The 20,365-nt window shown below is 44.3% G+C and overlaps 1 protein-coding gene and 1 pseudogene across 2 annotated transcripts in view; one reads left to right on the forward strand and one right to left on the reverse strand.

Annotated features, from left to right (window-relative positions):
- Window positions 1-4,597: 4,597 nt before the first annotated feature.
- Window positions 4,598-4,755, reverse strand: LOC125085514 (ATP synthase subunit epsilon, mitochondrial-like; annotated as a pseudogene).
- A 2,883-nt stretch (window positions 4,756-7,638) lies between these two features.
- Window positions 7,639-20,365, forward strand: part of SLAMF1 (signaling lymphocytic activation molecule family member 1) — a 33,288-nt gene continuing 20,561 nt past the window's right edge. The window contains exons 1-3 of one of the 2 annotated variants that reach the window (XM_047705255.1): window positions 7,639-7,944; window positions 15,450-15,788; window positions 17,665-17,952. In XM_047705255.1, the coding sequence (XP_047561211.1) occupies window positions 7,869-7,944; window positions 15,450-15,788; window positions 17,665-17,952 (703 nt within the window). In that variant the 5' untranslated portion in view covers window positions 7,639-7,868. The remainder of the gene's footprint in view (window positions 7,945-15,449; window positions 15,789-17,664; window positions 17,953-20,365) is intronic. The other variant, XM_047705254.1, reaches the window with a different exon arrangement.

Genomic DNA, 20,365 nt, shown 5'->3' on the forward strand with positions numbered 1-20,365 from the left:
GCATGGTTAGCATGGAGAAGAGGAAGATATTGGACTTCCTTGCTGTGTGTCATCCCAGGGTATCCCCATATTGTCCCTCTCTTCAGTTATGCCAACTAGAGTTCTTCACTCGAGTCCCCTAGTCTACAGCTCCATTTTCCAAGCTGCTCAAGTGTCCTAGCTTTTCCTTCTTCCCTGGACTTATTTCAGGTCAGCCTACATCATTGGCATGTCAGTGCAGGAATCCCACTATATACATAGCTTGTGAGCATTTCAGAAGATCATTCAGTGACCCATGGGGCATTCAGTCCTCCTCCCCAGCTGTCTTTGTCTCTCAGGAATGTAATCACTGGTTAGGGACTGGGACTATTCAGAAAGGAATGAATCCTCTTCCCTGACAAGCTTTGCAAGATGAGTGCTCAGTGGACTTGACAAAGAGCCTTCTAGAACTGCCAAAGAGGAGCCCTTAGTTTGAGCTTTGTATGAAGGAAAGAAGGCTGACCACAGTCATCCAGGATTTGTAGCATACTTTGCAAGTTATTGTTATATTTATAACTCTATCTAAGAAGGGAGATCAGAGCTATGGGAGGCAGCTTTTGGCACACAGAAAAAGTTTGAGGTTGGTGACTCAACAGCACTGTTGCTGGTTCCTAAACTCGGTTCCTTCCTAGAAGGAGTGGAATTGCGTGGGCATTTCCCTCGCTGTAGCAGCTTATGCCAGTAGAAAGCAGGCCAGAAAACTATATGGCTGTCATGTAGGATAATTTGGGGGATACTAGGAAGGACCCCCAACCCTACTAAGAATGCGTCTCAAAGAGCTATGGGGACTGTGGGACAAGAGAAACTTAGTCTGTCCAGGGCAGGCCCAGAAGGAAGAGATCCCCACATATTGACTCTGGGGTCTGGAAGGAGGGCAGGAGCATCAGTGGAAGTGACAAGAGTTTGGGGAGGTAACCTCAGATTACAGATGCCCATAGATATCTCTCCTCAACCTCTAGATTCTAGTGTTCTGACCTGGATCTGAACCCTGGAGAAGGTGCTGATGTAGGAAACATGTGGAAGACCTCGGAGAGAGCAATTTCAGCCTTCCACGCTAGGTAAAGGCCAGAAGGCACTTCCAGTGGCATCTTCACAAGCCACACTGGGCCACATCCCCAGCTTCCCTTTCTGAGCCTGGGTCACTCAGTACATCCATTTGCTCAGGCGGGTGGCTACTGGCATGAACATGTTGGGCAAAACCTGGGTCTCGGTCTGGGATAAAGCCACCTCATAACCTGGTTTCCCCACTCCCCCAACCCCCAATGCCCTTCAACCCCTACAGGCCCTACCCAGGAGGTCTGTCTGCTCCACTGGTCTGCTCAGTCTCTATAACAGACACCTGTCCCATGGGCTTCCTCATCTCACCCAACAGAGCTGAGCTACGGTGTTTTTTCCAGTGATTTCCCCGGGCTGATTTTAGACTTTGCAATCAGGTCTCCTAGGAGATGTTTCAGAATTTGGGGGAATTTTGTATTTTCATTTTGGTTTTGTGGGGTTTTTATTGTTTTTTAATTGTTTTATTTATTTATTTATTTATTTATTTATTTATTTATTTATTTTTAGTTTTTCTTATTCCGATGGAGATGCTTATTATGGGCTCCAAGCAGCCAGGTAGTGTGGTCTGCCCCTGTGAGATCCCTCCTTGTGTTGCTGGCTCATGTTATAGGGACCTCTTTGGTCAGAGGTCTTGATGAGCACAGTCTTAAGCTGGGAAGCCAGGATGTTCAGGGGCAGCCCAGACGCAGGCACTTTCATGCAGGTCACTCTGCAACCCTAGCCATAAAGGGTCAGGAGGGAAAGTAGCAAATCTTAGGGGGATGTTACACCCTTCTGTTTAGGAGATAACCTCATTGTGCAGCCTACCTTAGATCGGGGGAAGGCTCTTTTCCATAGACATATGGTCTTCCTCAATCTCAGAACGGGGTTCCATAAAGCCAAAGGGAAGGAAGTGCTGCTTTGTCACCAGTGATGGAAGTCAGGGGCAGGAAGTACTGCTCACTCAGGATTCTCCTGTCACCCATACCTTCATCTGTGCCAGATGTTCCATGAATAACAGGCAATTGACCAACATGAGCCCAAGGATTAGTTAAGGTTCTTGCCAAGTGTAATGGAAGTGGTATGGTGAATGGAGAGAGCAGAGACTCTGGAGTCAGGTAATGCAGGATTGGAATCCAGTTCTTCCATTTTGGGCACTCTGAGCCATTAGACAAATTATTTAACAGGTCTGTACCTCAACTTGTAAAATAGTGATAATTATACCTGCTTTTTCCTATTATAAAAATTAATGAAATAACATAGGTGGAAGCTACAGGCATCCAGGGAGTTCAGTTAGGAGGATTTCCTTCCTCCTTACTTTCTTGAGTATTCATGGGGATAATGAGTATACTCCAGAGAAAGAGAAAGAGGTTTTGACCTGGAGACAGGGTTCCCAAGTTTGGTCCAGTCCCTGCTTTCCATCACCACCAGATCTGCTTCCTTCATAGAGCTGTTATAAAGATCAAATAAGGTAGTGAATATAAAGGATTTTGAAAATGGACTTATGAATGTGAGGTTTTATCACTTGTACATCTTTAGTTGTGGGTTTGTCCAAATCTGCTCTTTATAGCTGATGGAAACAGCTTGGTGTACCAGATACAGTACAGGACAGACTGATTTTTGAATGTTGAACCAGCCTTGGATGCCTGGGATACGTTTCACGTGGTTGAAACATACCACTTTTTATACATTATTGAATTCGATTGGGCAATACTTTGTTGAGGATTTGTGTACCTATGCTCATGAGAGATATTGGCCTCTGGTTTTTTTCTTGTGATATTTTTGTTCGGTTTTGATATCAGAATGAGTTAGATATTGAATAGAATAAGCTAGAAAGACAGGATAGAATGAGTGAATTAGTATGCATTCTGATTTGGAAGGTTATTTAATTGTTGGTTCAATTCGTTAAAAGAAATAGACTTATTTAGATTGTCTATTTCATCTGTGAGTTCTGGCAAATTACATCTTTCAAGGATTGATCCGTTTTACCGATGTTATCAAATTTGTGGGCTTGAAGTTATTCATAGTATTCCTTTATTGCCCTTTATTTGTCCATGGGTTTGGTAGTGATGCCCCCTCTTACATTTCTGATATTAGTAATCTGTGTCCTCTTTTTTTTTTTTTTTTAATTTATTTAGCCTGGCTAGAGGTTTACCAATTTTCTGGTCTTTGCAAAAAACCAGCTTTTGCTTTCATTGATTTTTCCCTATTAATATCTTATTTTCAATTTCATTGCTTTCTACTCTAGTTTTTTTTTTATTTCTTTTCTTCTGCTTACTCTGGACTTAATTTGCTCTTCTTCTTCTTCTTTTTTTTTTAAGATTCTATTTATTTATTTGACAGACAGAACTCACAAGTACGCATAGAGGCAGGCAGAGAGAGAGGAGGAAGCAGGCTTCCTGCCAAGCAGAGAGCCCAATGCAAGGCTCAATCCCAAGACCCTGGGATCATGACCTGAGCCAAAGGCAGAGGTTTTAACACACTGAGCCACCCACGTGCCCCTAACTTGCTCTTCTTTTTCTAGTTTCCTAAAGTGAAGGCTTATATTGATTTTAGGTCTTTTTTCTTTTCTATTATATGCATTCAATGCTATCAATTTTCCTCTAGGCACCACTTTTTTTTTCTGAATCCTACAAATCTTCATAAGTTGTGTTTTCATTTTCATTTTGTTCAAAATATTTAAAAATTTCTCTTGAGATTTCTTCTTTGGCCCATGTGTTATTTGGAAGTGAATTATTTAATCTCCACATGTTTTGGGATTTTCCAGTTGTTGCTTTTTTCATTGTTGTTATGGACTTCTAGTTTAATCTCCCTGTGGTCTGAGAGCAGACAATGTATGATTTCTATTTTTCCAAATTTATTAAGATGTGTCTTATGGCCCAGAAGGTGGATTATCTTGGTGAATGTTCCATATGAGCTTGAGAAGAATGTTTATTCTGCTGTTACTGGGTGAAGTAGTCTATAGGTGTCAGCTGATTCGTGGTGGTGTGAATTTAGTGGTGTCCTGATTTTCTGCCTGTTGGATCTGTCCATTTCTGATAGGGGGATGTTGAAGTCTCCAATGATGATAGCAGATTTATCTATTTCTCATCATAGTTCTATCAGTCTTTGCCTTATGTATTTGAAGCTCTGTTGTTAGGCACATATATGTTAAAGATTGTTATGTCTTCTTGGAGAATTGACCCCTTTGTCATTATATAATACCCTTCTATTTCTGATAACTACATTCCTTTCTTTGAGGTTTGCTCTGTCTAAAATTAATATGGCAACTTCTGCTTTCTTTTAATTAATGTTAGCATGTTTTCTCTTTATCCATTTACTTTTAATCTTTATGTGTCTTTATACTTAAAGTAGGTTTTTTATAGATGATATAGTTGGGTTTTATTTTTGTTTTGCTTTGTTTTTTTTGAATAATATTTCAATTTATTGTCATGGTTAGTCTGTGAATAAGACATGTATTTAGGGCAGATAGTTTTCAATCTGCCCTAACATGTGCCCACATAGCTTCACCTGGAAAGTGCAGCATTTCAAGCTTCAGTCATTATTATTCCTTTTTCACTTTCACAACTTTTTTTTGCCACTGCCGGAAGTCTTCTTGTCATTTGTTTCGAATTTTGTAGTCAGTGCCTCTCTCACTGCTTTTGCACAGATCTGGGAGTTTCAAATGTAGCTGAGTCCAGTCTGTTAGCAGTACACCACCATGATGTCTCAAGAGTGAGTGCCTCTGGCCAACTTGTAAGGACATATCTATGGGGAGCATTGTGGGCAGCCCAGCTACAGGAAGATCAGGCCTGAGCAGCAGAAGGGATGAGGCTCTGGACCTGCCAATCCTGCTACTTCTTGCCCTGATCTACCTCTCCAATGGCCCCTGCTGTCCACCAAGAGCCAATAGGATCTTGTTTTTTGATCCATTCTGACAATCTCTCTGTTTTAATTGGTTCATTTAGACCATTGACATTCAAAATGTTTCTTGATATTATTAGAATAATATTTACCATATCTGTTACTCTTTTCTATTTGTTGCTCTTGTTCTTTGTTTCTATTATTGCCTTCCACTCTTTTTCTGCCCTTTGTGGTTTAATTGAGGATTTCATTTTCTCTCCTTAGTACATAATCATACTTTTTTTTTTTTACTTTTTTTTTTTTTTTAGTGGTTGCTCTAGATTTTGCAATATACATTTACAACCAATCCAAGCACATTTTCAAATAACACTATACTGCTTCATGGGTAGTGTGAATACCTTATATAAGAAAATAATCTTAATTCTTCTTTCCTATCCCTTGTATCATTGTCATTCATTTCACTTATATATAAGCATTCAGAAGCACATATATACATAAGAAATATACATAAGCACACATAATTGAATATATTGTTATTGTTATTATTATTTTGAACAATGTGTTATCTCTTAGATCGATTAAGAGTAATAAAAATAAGAGGAGATGCAACATGGGGGGTTAAGGGGGTAGGAGAAGAATAAATGTAACAAGATGGGATTGGGAGGGAGACAAACCATAAGTGACTCTTAATCTCACAAAACAAACTGAGGGTTGATGGGGGGAGGGGGGTTGGGAGAGGGGGATGGGGTTATGGATATTGGGGAGGGTATGTGCTATGGTGAGTGCTGTGAAGTGTGTAAACCTGGCGATTCACAGACCTGTACCCCTGGGGATAAAAATATATGTTTATAAAAAATAAAATTAAAATGCTCACAGGAAAAAAAAAGAGTAATAAAAATAAGCTTTTATTTTATCTTCACTTAGTCCTTGTCTGATGTTCTTTCTTTCCTTATGTAGATCTGAGTTTCTGACATATATAATTTTCTTTCTCCCTAAAGAACTTCTTTGACTATCTCTAACAAGGCAGAGCTACTGGCAAAACATTCCCTCAACTTCTGTTTGTCCAAGAAAGTCTTTGTTTCTCCTTCACTTTTGAAGGATAATTTCTCAGGAATCGGAATTCTAGGTTGGTGGGGTTTTTTCTTTCTCTCAACTCTTCAAATATCTCACTCTATTCTCTTCTTGCTTCCAGTCACTTTTTTTTTTTAGGTTAAAGAAATATGCAACATCAAAGACATATATTGCAACCTCATTTACTGGTCAGTGACATTAGTGACTTTTTGCTGAATAAGATGGTAGTTGTTAAATCCTGGAATACTACTTCCTCAAATTCTGTGTGCTATTCACAACATCGAGGCTACAGTCATGACATACTTTTAAGTTTAATCTGAATCATCACCTTTTCTTTAACACTTTCTTACATCCAGAAAACCAACAAAACATTAAACCAGAGCTCTGATTCTATCATTTGCCAATAGGCTCCCACCCTGACTGATTTCAAGCTATGAACATGCTGTCGTTGAAAGTAATACAGAGCCCATATGATACCTGGTATTTTATTTCCACCATAGAGATACAATAGATGTAAATGTCCTCAAGGCCATAGATAATAATAATATGTTGTGAACTAATTAGGAAGTAATTCATTTTGAGTTTTCCCCTTAGTTATTATTCCCTCATTTACAATTAAATAAATATAGTAAATTCATATCAATCGAATTCTTAATAATGGTAATATTTATCAATCACCCACCTTGTAAGATTCCTGAAAATTTAAAAATCAGCTCTCAGTAGTTGGTACATGCTGGCTCCCACACCCCACCAGGTAGTATTTGGGGAGGATGCTTGGGTGTCAGATGAGGGAGGGAGAAAAGCAGTGAAGATAAAGGGTAAGTTCCCATATATTGCCAGGTCTTGTAACCTTAATTTTCTCAGGAAGGCCCATTGGAGAGTGCCTCTGATCTGTTAAAAAATTGTTTTTTTTTTTTAAGTTTTTTTTTCATTTATTCATTTGAGAGAGGGAGAGACAGAGAGAGCACAAACAGGGGGAGCAGCAGAGGGAGAAGCAGACTCCCTGTTGAGCCAGGAGCCAGGAGCCAGATGTGGGGCTCAATTCTAGATGTGGAGATCATGACCTGAGCCAAAGACAGATGCTCAACCATCTGAGCCAACCAGGCATCCCTAAAATGGACTTTAAAAACAAGAAGCTGACCTCTCAAAATCTCTTCCTGAACACAGGTCAAAGTATCTTTCCAGTATTTTCCTTTTTACAGCTTAACTTGTGGAAAAGTATGTCTTTCTTCTCCTGTTTTAGTCCCTTCCCCTCTACAAAAAGTTAGACACAAGCTCTGAAATAAAGGTACCCCCTCAAACACAACCCAGAGCTCACTAAATCCAACCACACTGCACCATCTGGGAAGTTGGATTTCTGCCAGCTGATCCACCCTTGCCCTCCCCATGTCTCTGGGGCTTTGACATCAGGACCCGACTGCGTGTGGAGGGGTTCTCTGAAGTTATGGAGCAAATCAGACATGAGACATAAGAACTCTTCAAAGTTTAGTCATCCAAGTTCAGCCTTGAACTAACTGACCCAGATCTGACAAGCCTCTATTTCTTCTTTCCACTCTAAGAAGGGTTACCAGACAGAACTACCAGGGAAGGCTGGGGCTAGGAGGAGGGGGGTCAATTTCTGCTCAGGGCTGGGTTTGCTGAACTACTTTCCCGTCTTAGGCAGTCTGAGCATTTGACACGGACTTCTTGGGAACAGCAAAGTGATTTGAAGCCTAAAAGGAGATGAGCAATCCCCGAGACTCAGGCAGAAAAAGTCCCAGTGATACAGGAAGCCATCTGGTTCCTGATGCATAACTAGGCGGCAGAGGCACCTCTGCCTGACACGGACCTCACTCCGTTGTGGCGTCTGCAAGCAGCTGCTGGGCTCCTCACGGGGCTCCCTTCCCTCTCTTCGCCAGCTGATGGATCCCAAGAGGCTTCTCTCCTTGAACTTCCTGCTGTTTCTCTCCCTGGCTTTTGAGCTCAGCTGTGGAACAGGTGAGTGTTCATCTGTTTGAGGACGTGAGTCCCACCATTACCTGCCAGGAGTCAGCCAGACCATGGTTGAAGAGAAGTCGCAGGGGCTGGGGGCTGTGGTTTGGCTGCCTCTCTCTCTCAGGGACTGGCTCTGAGTTCCTTCTGACTCTTCCAAAGAGGAAGGAATATTGTGGGTTCCTGGATGCCAAGACTCAGCCCCACCAATCCTAGTTTCTAAGGAAACCAGGAGCCCTTAGCCAAAGGCACAGGTAACATTGCAGACCAGGGTCTCAGGGTGGGACGTTCTGGTCAAGGTTTTGGTTGAGTGGTTGTTTTTGCATCCGGCAAATACCGAGGTGAAGGGGCTGAGATGGATCGATGGAGCTTGGGAGACGATGACTCCTACATCCCTGCCCTTGAAGGGGATCCTCACACATGCGAGCAGCCCAGCCAGAACCACGGTCCAACAACAGGGAAGGGCTGTAGTGTAGAAGTGAAGTGAAAACCTCAGGCATCAGTTGAGGTCAGACAGTGGCTCCAGTGTGGTCATGCTGGTGGTGACTTTCCTGGAAGAGAACCTCCCAAGGCAGTGAGATGGGGAGAGGCCAGGATTTCTGGAAATGCAAATTGGGAACTCTCAAGGGTCTGGGGAGCTCTGGCAGTAGGGCCAGACACACAACACAGGGTTTGGGGCTGAGCTCTGCTCTTGTCTTTCTGGTGTGTGTCCCTCCTGGAGGTGAGCTGGGGTGCTCTGTAGTAGTATCAGGGCTATGGGAAAAGGTACTTGAGAAAGAAAAGCCATACAAGAAGTGGACTTTGGGCTCACTGGAAATGTTTCAGAGCCTGGAGTCTGGTTAGACTAGCGGAGGCAGCCCGGAGTGGAAGCGGTATTAGGGAAGGGGGGAAATCCTGAGGCTCTGGGTGTTTTGCACTTGGGGTTTTCAAGACCGCAAATCCATTAAGGACTTTTACAGGAAAAGTCCAGAGATACTCTATGGATGTCAGAGAGGCTGTGCATGGGATGTATCTTTTGCTAGACTCCTAGATAAAGAGGACCTTTCTCGACCCCCATTTCCCTCAGAATCAGGCAGACCTAGAGTTCTTGCTTTCTGAGGTCTAGGGAAGGGGTGATTGAGCTCAGGGTTCAGAAAGCCAGACTGAACCACTTTAAGCCACCACAGAGAAAACCAAACCTTCCCAGATGCACTTCGTTTGTGGCTACCACTTGGGAATATTTCTTAGTGACTATCAGGAGTGATGGGGTTGAACAGTGGGTTGGACTTTTTAAATCTCTGTGTTTACTTGCTGGCTAGCCAGCCTGGCCCACGGTGTTCCCATGGCACCAGGTGCTGGCAGCTGCTCCACTGGAGGCTTGGCGGTCCCTGGTCAGCAAGAAGCAGCCCAGCTCCGTGGGGTGTGTCTACCCAACCTGCAGTGTCTGTCTTCCTTGCATTCCGTTTTCTCTGAAACACGCCCAAAATTTTTAGTGTTTTTATTTTTAAATACACACCCTTTTGTAAAACCCCAATTAAACACAGATGGAAATGCTTTGCAAGTGGGATAGGTCAACCATGACAGTTACTCAACCAAGAAGTGCAATTCTTGTAAAATCAGGAGCCACTCTCCTTCCCATCTCTACTCAATTCCCTGTCAGAATTGTAGAATCAAAAGTCCACATGTCCCTTCCCCCAATAAAGCAAATTTTCCATTCCCTCAATGGATTTAAAAAAAAAAATAGACTATTTTTGGAGAAATTTTGGGTTCACAGCAAAAATAAGCAGAAGGTACCAAGACTTCCCCCACTCCCCCACATACATAGCTTCCCTATTATGAGCATCCCCCACCAGAGCGATGCATCTCTTACAGCTGATAAATTGCCCCAAGGGGATGTTGTATTCCTCCAGGTGGGTCCACCTCATTCACACACATGAAGGATAGAGTGTGGGCTCCAGACTTGGCCCATCTTTGTTCACTGGGCCATTCTATCCCGAGGTGTCGATCAAAGCTTCTCAAAAGATTTAATACTGGGATACCTTTTTCTCGAAAGATTTAATACTGGGCTATAAAGCCATCACCTTCACATCTCCAGCACCAGACTGGAAACCATAACGTCAGGGCTGATTGGTTTTACCCATGCATAGACTTTAGACTTTACCCATCCCATTGAGTAACTATCTATTAAGGACCCCTGATGTGGCAGGCATTGTGCGAAGGGTTGGGGAAGCACAATGAGCATCCACAGCCTCTGCCCGGGACCTGACCCAGTATCTGGTATATCAGAGCCCTTCCACAAATGATTGTTGAATGAATAATAATAGTATGTAAAGCCTGTTTGCTGTATACCAGGCACTGTTCTAAGTGCTATGTGTATTATTCACTTAATTCTCACACCAACCCTAGAGAATATGTTATCATTGTTACCATTACAATTTTATAGAAGAAGGAATGAGAGCCACAGAGAAGTTTAGCAGTTTGTCTGTAGTTATACAGCCTGACTTCAGAGACCTCAGTAAATGAGCCTGGATAAACTTGTGTTTGGTGTGGGTGGGAGGGATGTTAAAATTTGTCTCCAGGTCCCATGGTGAAAATTAGAATATGCTATCTGTAATTGGAGCATGTAAGTTGATTTTAATTGAATTGAAATGAAGTGTAGGAATATTCAAAAGGTGAGAGAAGCTGATAAAACTATAGAAGGAAGCAGAGGGCACATAGAAGTATTTGATCTAGATAAGAACTTCTTTCATCACCTAAGTTTTCATTTAGTTTTTTTTTTTTGTTAACTAGTTTGTTTATTGCAAGAGTATCACACATACGTCTATTTAAAACTTCAGCAGTACAGGAGGGTATACAAGGGAGACAGGACAGCAGCTATCACCAGTTCCTTGTGTGTCTTCCCAAATATATACACTGGATTTTTTATAAGACTTGATGAGAGTATTCCTGATGAAGACATCAATGTAGAGGTGAGGTGTTGTGAGGGTTCAGGGGGATGGCAGTGGTCTGCTGAGCTTGAAGCCTGGGCTCCATAGTCAAGCGTTTTCCATCTGCTCCCCTGGCAAGTGGGGAGAAGGGTCCCCATCATTTCCCAGCCACACTGTACTTCTTAGGGACATTAGAACGATGAAACAGGGTACATTCTGATTTTGGAGAGAAGGGTTCTGAGATTCTGTGTTGCCATTTGCTCACTCATTCAGTTTTTCATTCTCTTGAGCAGCATGGTTTTACTGAGTTTCTACTGTGTCCCCGGTGGGTGTAAGGACTCTAAGTGGACAAACAGACACAGTCACTACTCACAGAAGCTTATTCTTGAGTAAGGGTGACAGGCAAAGAATCAGAGTTAAAAGTGCAAGGAGTGATATGAAGGGGATATAATAAGGCACTGGAGGCATAAAGCAGGGAGGCCTAGAGGAGGCTAGGGTTCAGAGGCAGAGACAGGACGGAAGGAGTTAGTCAGGGAAATAGAGGGCAGTAACCGGTAGTCAGCCTGGGGCATGCAGATGTAAGTCCTCTGACTCAGAAAGACTCAGTAGCATCAAGGAAGGCGGGGAGGAGGAGAGAATGGCTCTTGGGAGTGCAGGTAAAAGAACAAACGTCTCTTCTGGGGCCTCGCTCTGCTGTAAGAAGTGTGAGACCTGGGGCGCCTGGGTGGCTCAGTGGGTTAAGCCTCTGCCTTCGGCCCAGGTCATGATCTCAGGGTCCTGGGATTGAGCCCCGCATCGCATCGGGCTCTCTGCTCAGCAGGGAGCCTGCTTTCCCCTCTCTCTCTGCCTGCCTCTCTGCCTACTTGTGATCCCTTTCTGTCAAATAAATAAATAAAAATTAAAAAAAAAAAAAAAGACCTGCCCGCGTCCTCTTCCTGAAAGCTATGGCAAGATGGCGTGAGCCCATGTGAGCGTGTCATGACCTGGCAAAACTAAGTGGGTGGTTATCATTAGGTAGAATCCCATCTTGAGAAGGGTTGGCCACATGGGGCTCATTTCAGGAAAATATCCATGGGCCCATGTGAATCACTCTACTTTCTAAGTAGAATTACCCTTGAAGAAAACGAGTTGGTGTTAATGGCTACGAATGTTTCCTCCAGACTCTTGAGCAAACAGGGTTGACTGAATCACGGCCCCGCTGGAAAAGTCGCATCAGGCCGTAGGATGTATCAGGAGTGGGGACTCCACTTGAAGGGTTCTCTGAACCACTTTAAAGTCCCCACTTGTTTTCCACTTGTGCTTAGCTGGTACTGGTTTCTAGTACCCCTTCCAGACCCAGCCACTCACACGCACTCAGTTGTGAGATCACCATTCTTCATGTGGGTTGCAGGGTGTGAGGGTTTCTTGCTGACCGAGTTTCGATCCCACTCCCCGTGTGTGAGTGTGCAGATACCACTCAGCCTGCCCTCTCATCTGCTCCTTCTTTTCTTTTTTCTCTTTCCCTTCCTCTTTTATTTAATTGGTTTCTTTGGTGCTGCTGGTGGTGGTGGTGGTATGGGGGCCCCTCCTGATGCCATCTTATATCCTCCCTTCCCCTCACTTCCCTTCATCATTACGAGTCTCCACCAATCTCACCCTAATTTCGCCCAAGTGGACTGCCTATTGTTTTCTCCCAATTTCTGGATCCCTTTATGGGCCTGTGTTGGGATTTCAGAGCATTTTGGTATCACGAACATCTGGACCAGTTTGTCCAGTTCTCCAACAACCCACGTGAGCCACAAGTCAATGGTGTCCTTTCTAGGCAGTTGCACTACTCAAGCAGGCGATTTTGTTTTACTTCTCTGGCTTCCTTATCAACTAAAGCAATCTATGTTCTCTGAGTCATGGGCTCCATTTTTGAGATTTAGCTTATGGGTAACTTCAGTTACATATTGGGCAAAGCTAAATAAGAGAGATTTGAGTCAGGTAATGTAGCTTTCTGCACTCATATTTTGAACAGATATTTATTAAAAGCCTACCATACACCAACTATTGTTGTAGGTCCTAGACACAAAACTACAAACAGAATGAAATTCTTCCTTTTGAAGAGTTTGCATCCTAGCCAGGGACACAAAAATAAAATAGAATAATACACGATGTATCTTCAGACAGGGGTAAGTGTGCAATCAGAAGGGGTGCTTATTTTATATAGGATGGTGAGAACAAGTTTCTCAGAGGCGATAACTCCTTGAGCAGAAATCTAAAATAAAGTGAGGGAGTGAGCTACCCAGATATATAAAGAAAAAGATATCCAGAGAACAGCAGAAGCAGAAGCTCTGATGGGGGAATGTTCTTGATGAGGTGTCTGAGCCAGTATGACCATAGCGCAGTGAGTGGAGAGAGAGGGCAGTAGAAGGGTCAGGGACGGGGTTACTCAGAGTCTTTGAAGCCATAACAAGGCCTGTGGCTATTTCTTCTATGGTTGCTAGAAATCCCTGGAAGTTTCAAAGCAGGAGAGAGACAAAATCTGGCATAGGTTTGAAAGATGAGTCGGTCTACTGTACAAATGCCAGAAGATTAGTTGGAAGCCAACGGCCATGCCAGGCTGTGACGACAGTGGCAGAAATGAAGGCGGTTGGAGGTGTTAGGATTGCAGACATATCCTGAAGGTAGAGCCAACAGGAGTTGTTGATAGACTCGATATGGCGTATGAGAGAAGGAAAGGAGTCAAGGATGATTCCAAACGTTTTGGTCTCAGAATTTGGGGGAGTTGTAATGTTGTTGGTGGGACGGGCTATGGAGCCAAGAGTTCCTTTGCTAAGTTTGCAATGCCCTTTTGACCTCCAAATATGGATCCATGTGGGCAGTTTGGGTGCGAGATCCATCTCTGCAGGCATTCCAGAAGTATGTTAACCCACGCAACTGGATGAGCACAGCTGAGAGAGAAGTGTTCTGAGTACTGAGTCCCAGGATGTGCCAGTATTTAGAGATCTTTAAGAGCAGCAGGTTCCAGTCAGGGAGACTGAGAAGGAGTAGCCAATGAAATAGGAAGGAAACCAGGAGAGTGGTATTCCAGGGGTTGAGTGAAGGCAGTGCTCATAAGAGGGAGTGACGAACCATGTCAGGTGCTCCTGAGAAAGCAAGATGAGGATGGAGAATAGACTCGGCACTATGGCGCACACAGTGACCTTGATGAGGGTGGTTCTAGTGAGTAGTAGGGAAGAGCACCTGCTAAAGTGGGTACAGGAAAAATGAGTCAGGAAACAGAAACAGAAAATATAAACACACATTAAAGGACTTTGCTATAAGGGAAAAGAGAGAAATGAGGCAGCCGCTAGGGATGAACCTGGGGTCAGGGGAGGGGTTTGTAAGAGGAGGGAAGTTACAGGTTGGTATGTTGTGTGTTGATGGAAATAACCCACAACATTCTACACCAGTAATAAAGCTGATGGTGCAAAGGGTGGGGACTATTGCAAGAGCAAAGGCCTGAGGTGGGTGAGTGTTCCATGACGGAAGAGGCTAACCTTAATGGGGGCATAGACCATCCAGCTGGGTCAGTAGGAAGTTCTCTTCTCATTTCTTCTGCATTTTCAGTTCAGTGAGAAGCAGAGTCATCAGCGGAGGCCATGGGTTTGAGGAGAGAAGAGGTGTTAAATAGTCAGCAGTAGGATCCCTTACAGTGATCTGAAAGGGTGGGGTTTTGTGTGTGTGTGTGTGGTTTTGTGTTGTTGTTGTGGTGGTGGTTGTGGTTGTTGTTGTTGGCTCAGTTCTTTTGAAAAAGAGAAATAAAATAATTTCTCACCCTTAATATTAGGAACTACCTTATGGTCTTTTTTTTTTTTTTAAGATTTTTTATTTATTTGTCAGAGAGAGACAGAGCACACATAAGCAGGCAGAGTGGCAGGCAGAGGCAGAGAGAGAAGCAGGCTCCCTGCGGGGCAAGGAGCCAGACGTGGGACTCGATCCCAGGACCCTGGGATCATGACCTGAGCCGAAGGCAGCGGCTTAACCAACTGAGCCACCCAGGTGTCCCTCTTATGGTCTTTTTGAGAGCAAGAGTTCCACAGTTTGAACACTGGGCTCACCACACTCCTAGCTCCACATCCCTCAGACTTTTTCTTCTTTTTCTGAAATTATGCTCTGTAGCCTTGGTCTCCTAGGCTCGTGAGCTCAGAATCTGTTCCAGTTGCTCTCTGCCCTTCATACTAGGTACCCAGCGGTGGTAAGAAGTCTGGTCAAGGAATGAGCAGACCTGGCTTCTAGTCCAGTTACTGGTTATGTGATTTCAGGGATGTCATTTAACTTCTCTACGTCTTAACTTCTCCGTGCCTTCACTATAAATCTGAGTTGATAGAATTCTCTCCCAGATCAAAGAACCCCAGTGTCCTAGTTAGTCTGTACATCTCCTTTGTAAGCAATTTTAAGATTTCCATGGGGATTTTTCAAACATTAAGGATATAGTAGGATTGTTATGACCATTCCTATAGACTACAAGGGACCTGGCAACTCCAGGGAGAGCCTGAGAGGAAGAGCGAGCACCTTCATTCTGTCATTCCTGATGCACAGAGAGGATGAGATTCTCAAAGAGTTCTGCAATCACAGACTTTCTTCTTCTTCATCTCACAGGTGAGAGCTTGCTGAACTGCCCAGAGATACCTGGGCAATTGGGAAGCAGTGTGCTGCTGTCCTTGGCATCCGGAGGCATAAGTAAGAGCATGAACAAGAGTGTCCACGTCCTTGTCACCAGAGCAGAATCACCAGGAAACAGTGTCAAGAAGAAAATAGCTTCCCTGGATCTGCCCGAAGGGGGGTCTCCACGCTATCTGGAAAATGGCTATACCTTTCATCTGGAAAACCTGAGTCTGGGGATCCTGGAAAGCAGGAAGGAAAATGAGGGCTGGTACTTCATGACCCTGGAGGAGAACTTTTCAGTTCGACACTTTTGTCTGCAGCTGAAGCTCTATGGTAATATTGGGGCTTCCGCAGTCTGCACGGGGAGGGGGGTACCCGAGATCATTCCTTACCTAAGATTTGGGCGTCTCTCAGAAGCAAGGGTATCCAAGGTTGGGCACAACTTGAAAGATCACCTAGTCCAGGGTCTTTAAACTGTGCTTTAGGAAAAGGTTTCAGAAATTCACAAGTCTTTTTCCTCCAAATCACTCACTGATGGTAGTTGATTAGCACTAGTTAGCCCTACCCCATTTCCCAAAGACAAGGAACCCAGCTGCCTATGGACTACAGGGCCTGTTGGCCCCAAGAGTCTCAATTTACAAATAAGACTTGGTTTGAAAAAAAGGTTTTTTCCCCCCGATTTTTAAAATGTTTGAATACCACAGATCGAACCCAATCTCTTTTCTGTTGATAAGGACACTGAAATCCAGGGAGAAGTGGTTGGCTTGTGTTTTCACAAGTCCTCGCGGGTGGTTCCCCACATGGGGGCCCAGGAAGAGGAGAGCTGAATCAGCCCATGCACTGCCCGCACACCCCATGCGGCCGCATCTACCTGTGAAAAAGCACCTTTTTCTCATTGAAACAGAGGCTCTGGTTATAAGGTCGCTTAGCTGCAGAGCTTAAACCAGAATCTAGGTCCATCTGAACCCAAGGCCAGTGCTTTTTTGAGCCTCTTTAGCTGCCAGCCCTTCTGGAATGCACCGATTTTGTATCTCTTAGACCCAGAGACTCTGAATTTCCAGGAATCCTGACAGCAGCCCATGTGGGTTGTCCTGCTTTCTCACAGAGAGACTTCCTTATCTTTGAGCTGGGACAGAGAGCCCCACCTACCCAGCATTTCTTTGAAATACTCAGGTGCCTACAGGAAAGATAACAATACCCCCCCTCACTCTTCCCCTAGTTCCAGCATCCCCCTTCCTCCACATAGTTTATGCAGACTCCCCTCAGCCCTCTGCCAGGTACAGAGAGCTCTGACTACTCCAGTAGTGGCCCTAGGGTTGACACATCATGAAGTTTCTAGAACAGTTCACTGCCTTTGTCACATCTTGTCACATAAACTCTTACCTTGGAAGATACAGTCTCTGCAACCATGACATTCTTCTCAAGTCCAAGAAAGAAGAGAGCCAGACAGCCTTAGGTTCTGATCTCAGCTTAAGTGATATTATATGAGACACTCCACCTCTCTGGGACTCCGTTTCCTCACCTGTAAAATGGGAGTACTTATAACTAAGGTTATAATTGTTGAGAAAGTTGTTAGAAGATTAAAGACTATGATAAATGTAAAATTCCAGATTCATGCCCATCGTACAGTAGTTGTTAAATAAGTACAACTTGCTTACTTGCCTTGGCTATTTCATAGATTAGAGTGAGATCTCCCCTAGTCCCCTCTGCATAACCACACAGACACACACAGACACACATACACACCTACACACACACGGACACATAGACACACACTCAGATACATACCCACCTACCCACACACTCCAGGTAAAACCCCACCACTATGTCATTCTTTCAGGTCTAGAGGTAATACTTTAGTCAATGACAATTAAACCATGCAGATTAGTTTGCAGAAAATGCCACAGGTAAAAAACAGAAGATTGGGAGCATCACCAAGAACAAGTGGATTACTTAACAATAGTGATGGGAGGGATCTAAAAGATAAATGATTTTTCCCTATTTTGTCTTGAGGTCACACTGGGAAAGAGTATAGTAGAGAGAGAGGGATTTGGGGGAACCAGCAGATCGCCACAGCAAATAAATCGCACTGCACACCCACAGGGAGGGAAAAATAGCATTAAGCTGTATTTTCTTCTAACAAGAAGGTCAAGTTAGAATCCCAGGGGGTTCACTTTGGTGACGGCTTCCTTCCTCCCCCTCTTGACAGAGCAGGTCTCCACTCCGGAAATTAAGGTGTTGAACTTGACCCAGGGGGATGGGAACTGCAGCTTGATACTGGCCTGCGACGTGGAGAAGGGGGACTATGTGGTTTACAACTGGAGTGAGGAAGTGGCTACTGACCCACTGACCCCAGACAACAACAGTACTCACCTCCTGCATCTCAACCTTGGCCCTCAGAATGTCAACAACGTCTACGTCTGCACTGTGAGCAACCCCATCAGCAGCCGCTCACAGACCTTCACCCCGAAGTCCCAGTGCTGGTCAGAATCTTTAGGTGAGTGCCCTGGTGGGGGTGGGCGTGGCACATTGAGGATATGGGCTCGGTCCTCACCTGGACTAAATGATCTGCTCCCATAGCGATGGCCTCCACCTCGGTAAAACACTTTCTGTTTTCTCTATAGTTGATAAAAGCCTCCTCATGTGCATTCAGTGAATGTCCTCTGCTCATAACCACCAGGCTGGCATTATGCTTGGTTCACACTTGAGGACAACAATAAGAAATGATGGAGCCAGACCCAGAGTGCAGACCTCCCAGTTGTGATTCTTCCTCTCTGCTCCTGTCTTGACTCCAAGCCCCAAGGATAGCTGGGTGAGAGAGTGTAGGTGGCAGGTCCTGACTCCCCTGTCCATACTCCACTAGTGGTGGGACAGGTCTGCAACATCAATAAGTACTGTTGACCACCCATGCACAGAAATGGGGCAGGGATGTGATACATGATCTCTGTACTCCAGCAACACGTTCTAAAGATAAAACTTGAAACATTTGCTCAATAATGAAAAGCAGGATATAATGAAGGGCCACATTTTATGGAATGGACTGTGACTCTCATAGCAAGTCAGAAGGCCAGGGGAGTCAGCTCTTGGACTGAGACCTGGACTGTGAAGTTTGGGGATAATAACAAATCATATAGTACTCTGTTATTGGCTGAGCACTCTCTATGCTATGATCTCTTTTGATCCTCACAATAGCCATACCATATACGTGTTATCATCATCTTCACTGTACAGATGAGGAACTTGGAGTTCATAGCATTTAAGTACCTGCTCAAATTTCTTCAAATTATAAATAGTAGAATCAGCACCTGAACTTAGACCTTCTGACTGCTCATTCTCTGGGAAGAGCATCATTATTCTGCTATCAGAAGGAACAGAAGGCTGATTAAGTAACCATCTGAGGTTGGGAGCAGGATAGACAGACCACTGACTCTTTTCAATAACAGATCCTGTGTCCATTCCTCAGGTGGGTTCAGGGACAGAAGGACCTGGGTTCTAGGTTTCAAAGCATTACTTATGTCCTGGCATTCTCCTTCCTGCATCCACTACGGGGAACAGGAATCCTTCCAAGGAGACTTCAGCCCAGTGTAGACCTGGTGTCCATGGAGGAGGCTTTGTAGAGTTTTAGAAGGTGGCCTCCAGGAACCCTGATGCAATGCTGCTCTGTTTACTTACAAGGATAAGGTCACTTAACCTGTCTAAGACTTAGATTCTTTATCTAAAATAGTAACAACTGGGACGCCTGGGTGGCTCAGTTGGTTGGACGACTGCCTTCGGCTCAGGTCATGATCCCGGAGTTCCGGGATAGAGTCCCGCATCGGGCGCCCAGCTCCATGGGGAGTCTGCTTCTCCCTCTGACCTTCTCCTCGCTCATGCTCTCTCTCACTGTCTCTCTCTCAAATAAATAAATAAAATCTTTAAAAAAAATAAAATAAAATAGTAACAACTGACAGATCTTAATGGTTTACTAAGTGCCACTTAGGTAGCATCTCATTTAATCCTCACAGCAACCAAATAGTATGAGTATTCCCACTTTATAGCTGAGGAGAGAAAGATATCAAAAAGGCACACATAAAGCAGGTAACAGAGCTGAGCTGTCTGACCCTGGAATCCTCACAGGAGCTAGTGGAAGAGATAATGCACAAAAATCATAGGGTTTTTTCTTGGGGGCACAGTCTTCTGTGATTATAGCAACCATCTTAGAGCAAAGAAAGGTCATCCAGTGTTTTACCCTGGCCTATCTCAAAAAAAGAACTCTCTTCATGCTTCTCAGTGTGGTTTAAGAAGAATTTAATTAGTGCATTCCCAAGTCTTGATAGGTCATGAAGCTTCACCAGGGGCACTTGGCTCAGGACAGTCTAAAGAAATGTGGAGATGCTCTTACTTACCGAGGCTACATGAAGGACCAAGTACACAGAGCATGACCAGATTTATTGACTATGGAGCAGGCTCCTAAGAGGCGTGAAGGAACATGAAGAGTAGAAACATGGTGCCGTGATAAACCCCATCAGGATCTCCTGTCAGTCATTACAAGAAAGCACCTAACATAAGGCAGCCTTTTCACTGTCTTGGGCTCCTGTTCCGTCGTCTGTAAAATGAAGAGGGTGACCTAGGGAAGTTCTGTCCAGAGTCCATATTCTATGATTCAGTTTGCACTACATTTATAAGAAGCGCTAACCAAAGGTTACAATGAGTATTAGCCTGCTGGGGCTGCTGGGACAAAGAATCATAAATGGGGAGGCTGAACCACCCAAAACTTATGGTCTCACAGTCTGGAGGCCAGAAGTCCAAAATCAAGCTGTTGGCAGGGCTGGTTCCTTCTGAGGCTGTGAGGGAGGGGTCTGTGGAGGCCCCTCTCTGGGGCTGGCAGGTGGCTGTCTTATTCTGTGCCTTTACACTGTCTTCCCTTGAAG

This window comes from Lutra lutra, chromosome 15 (genome assembly GCF_902655055.1).
Source record: "Lutra lutra chromosome 15, mLutLut1.2, whole genome shotgun sequence".
Classification (NCBI taxonomy): Eukaryota; Metazoa; Chordata; class Mammalia; order Carnivora; family Mustelidae; genus Lutra; species Lutra lutra.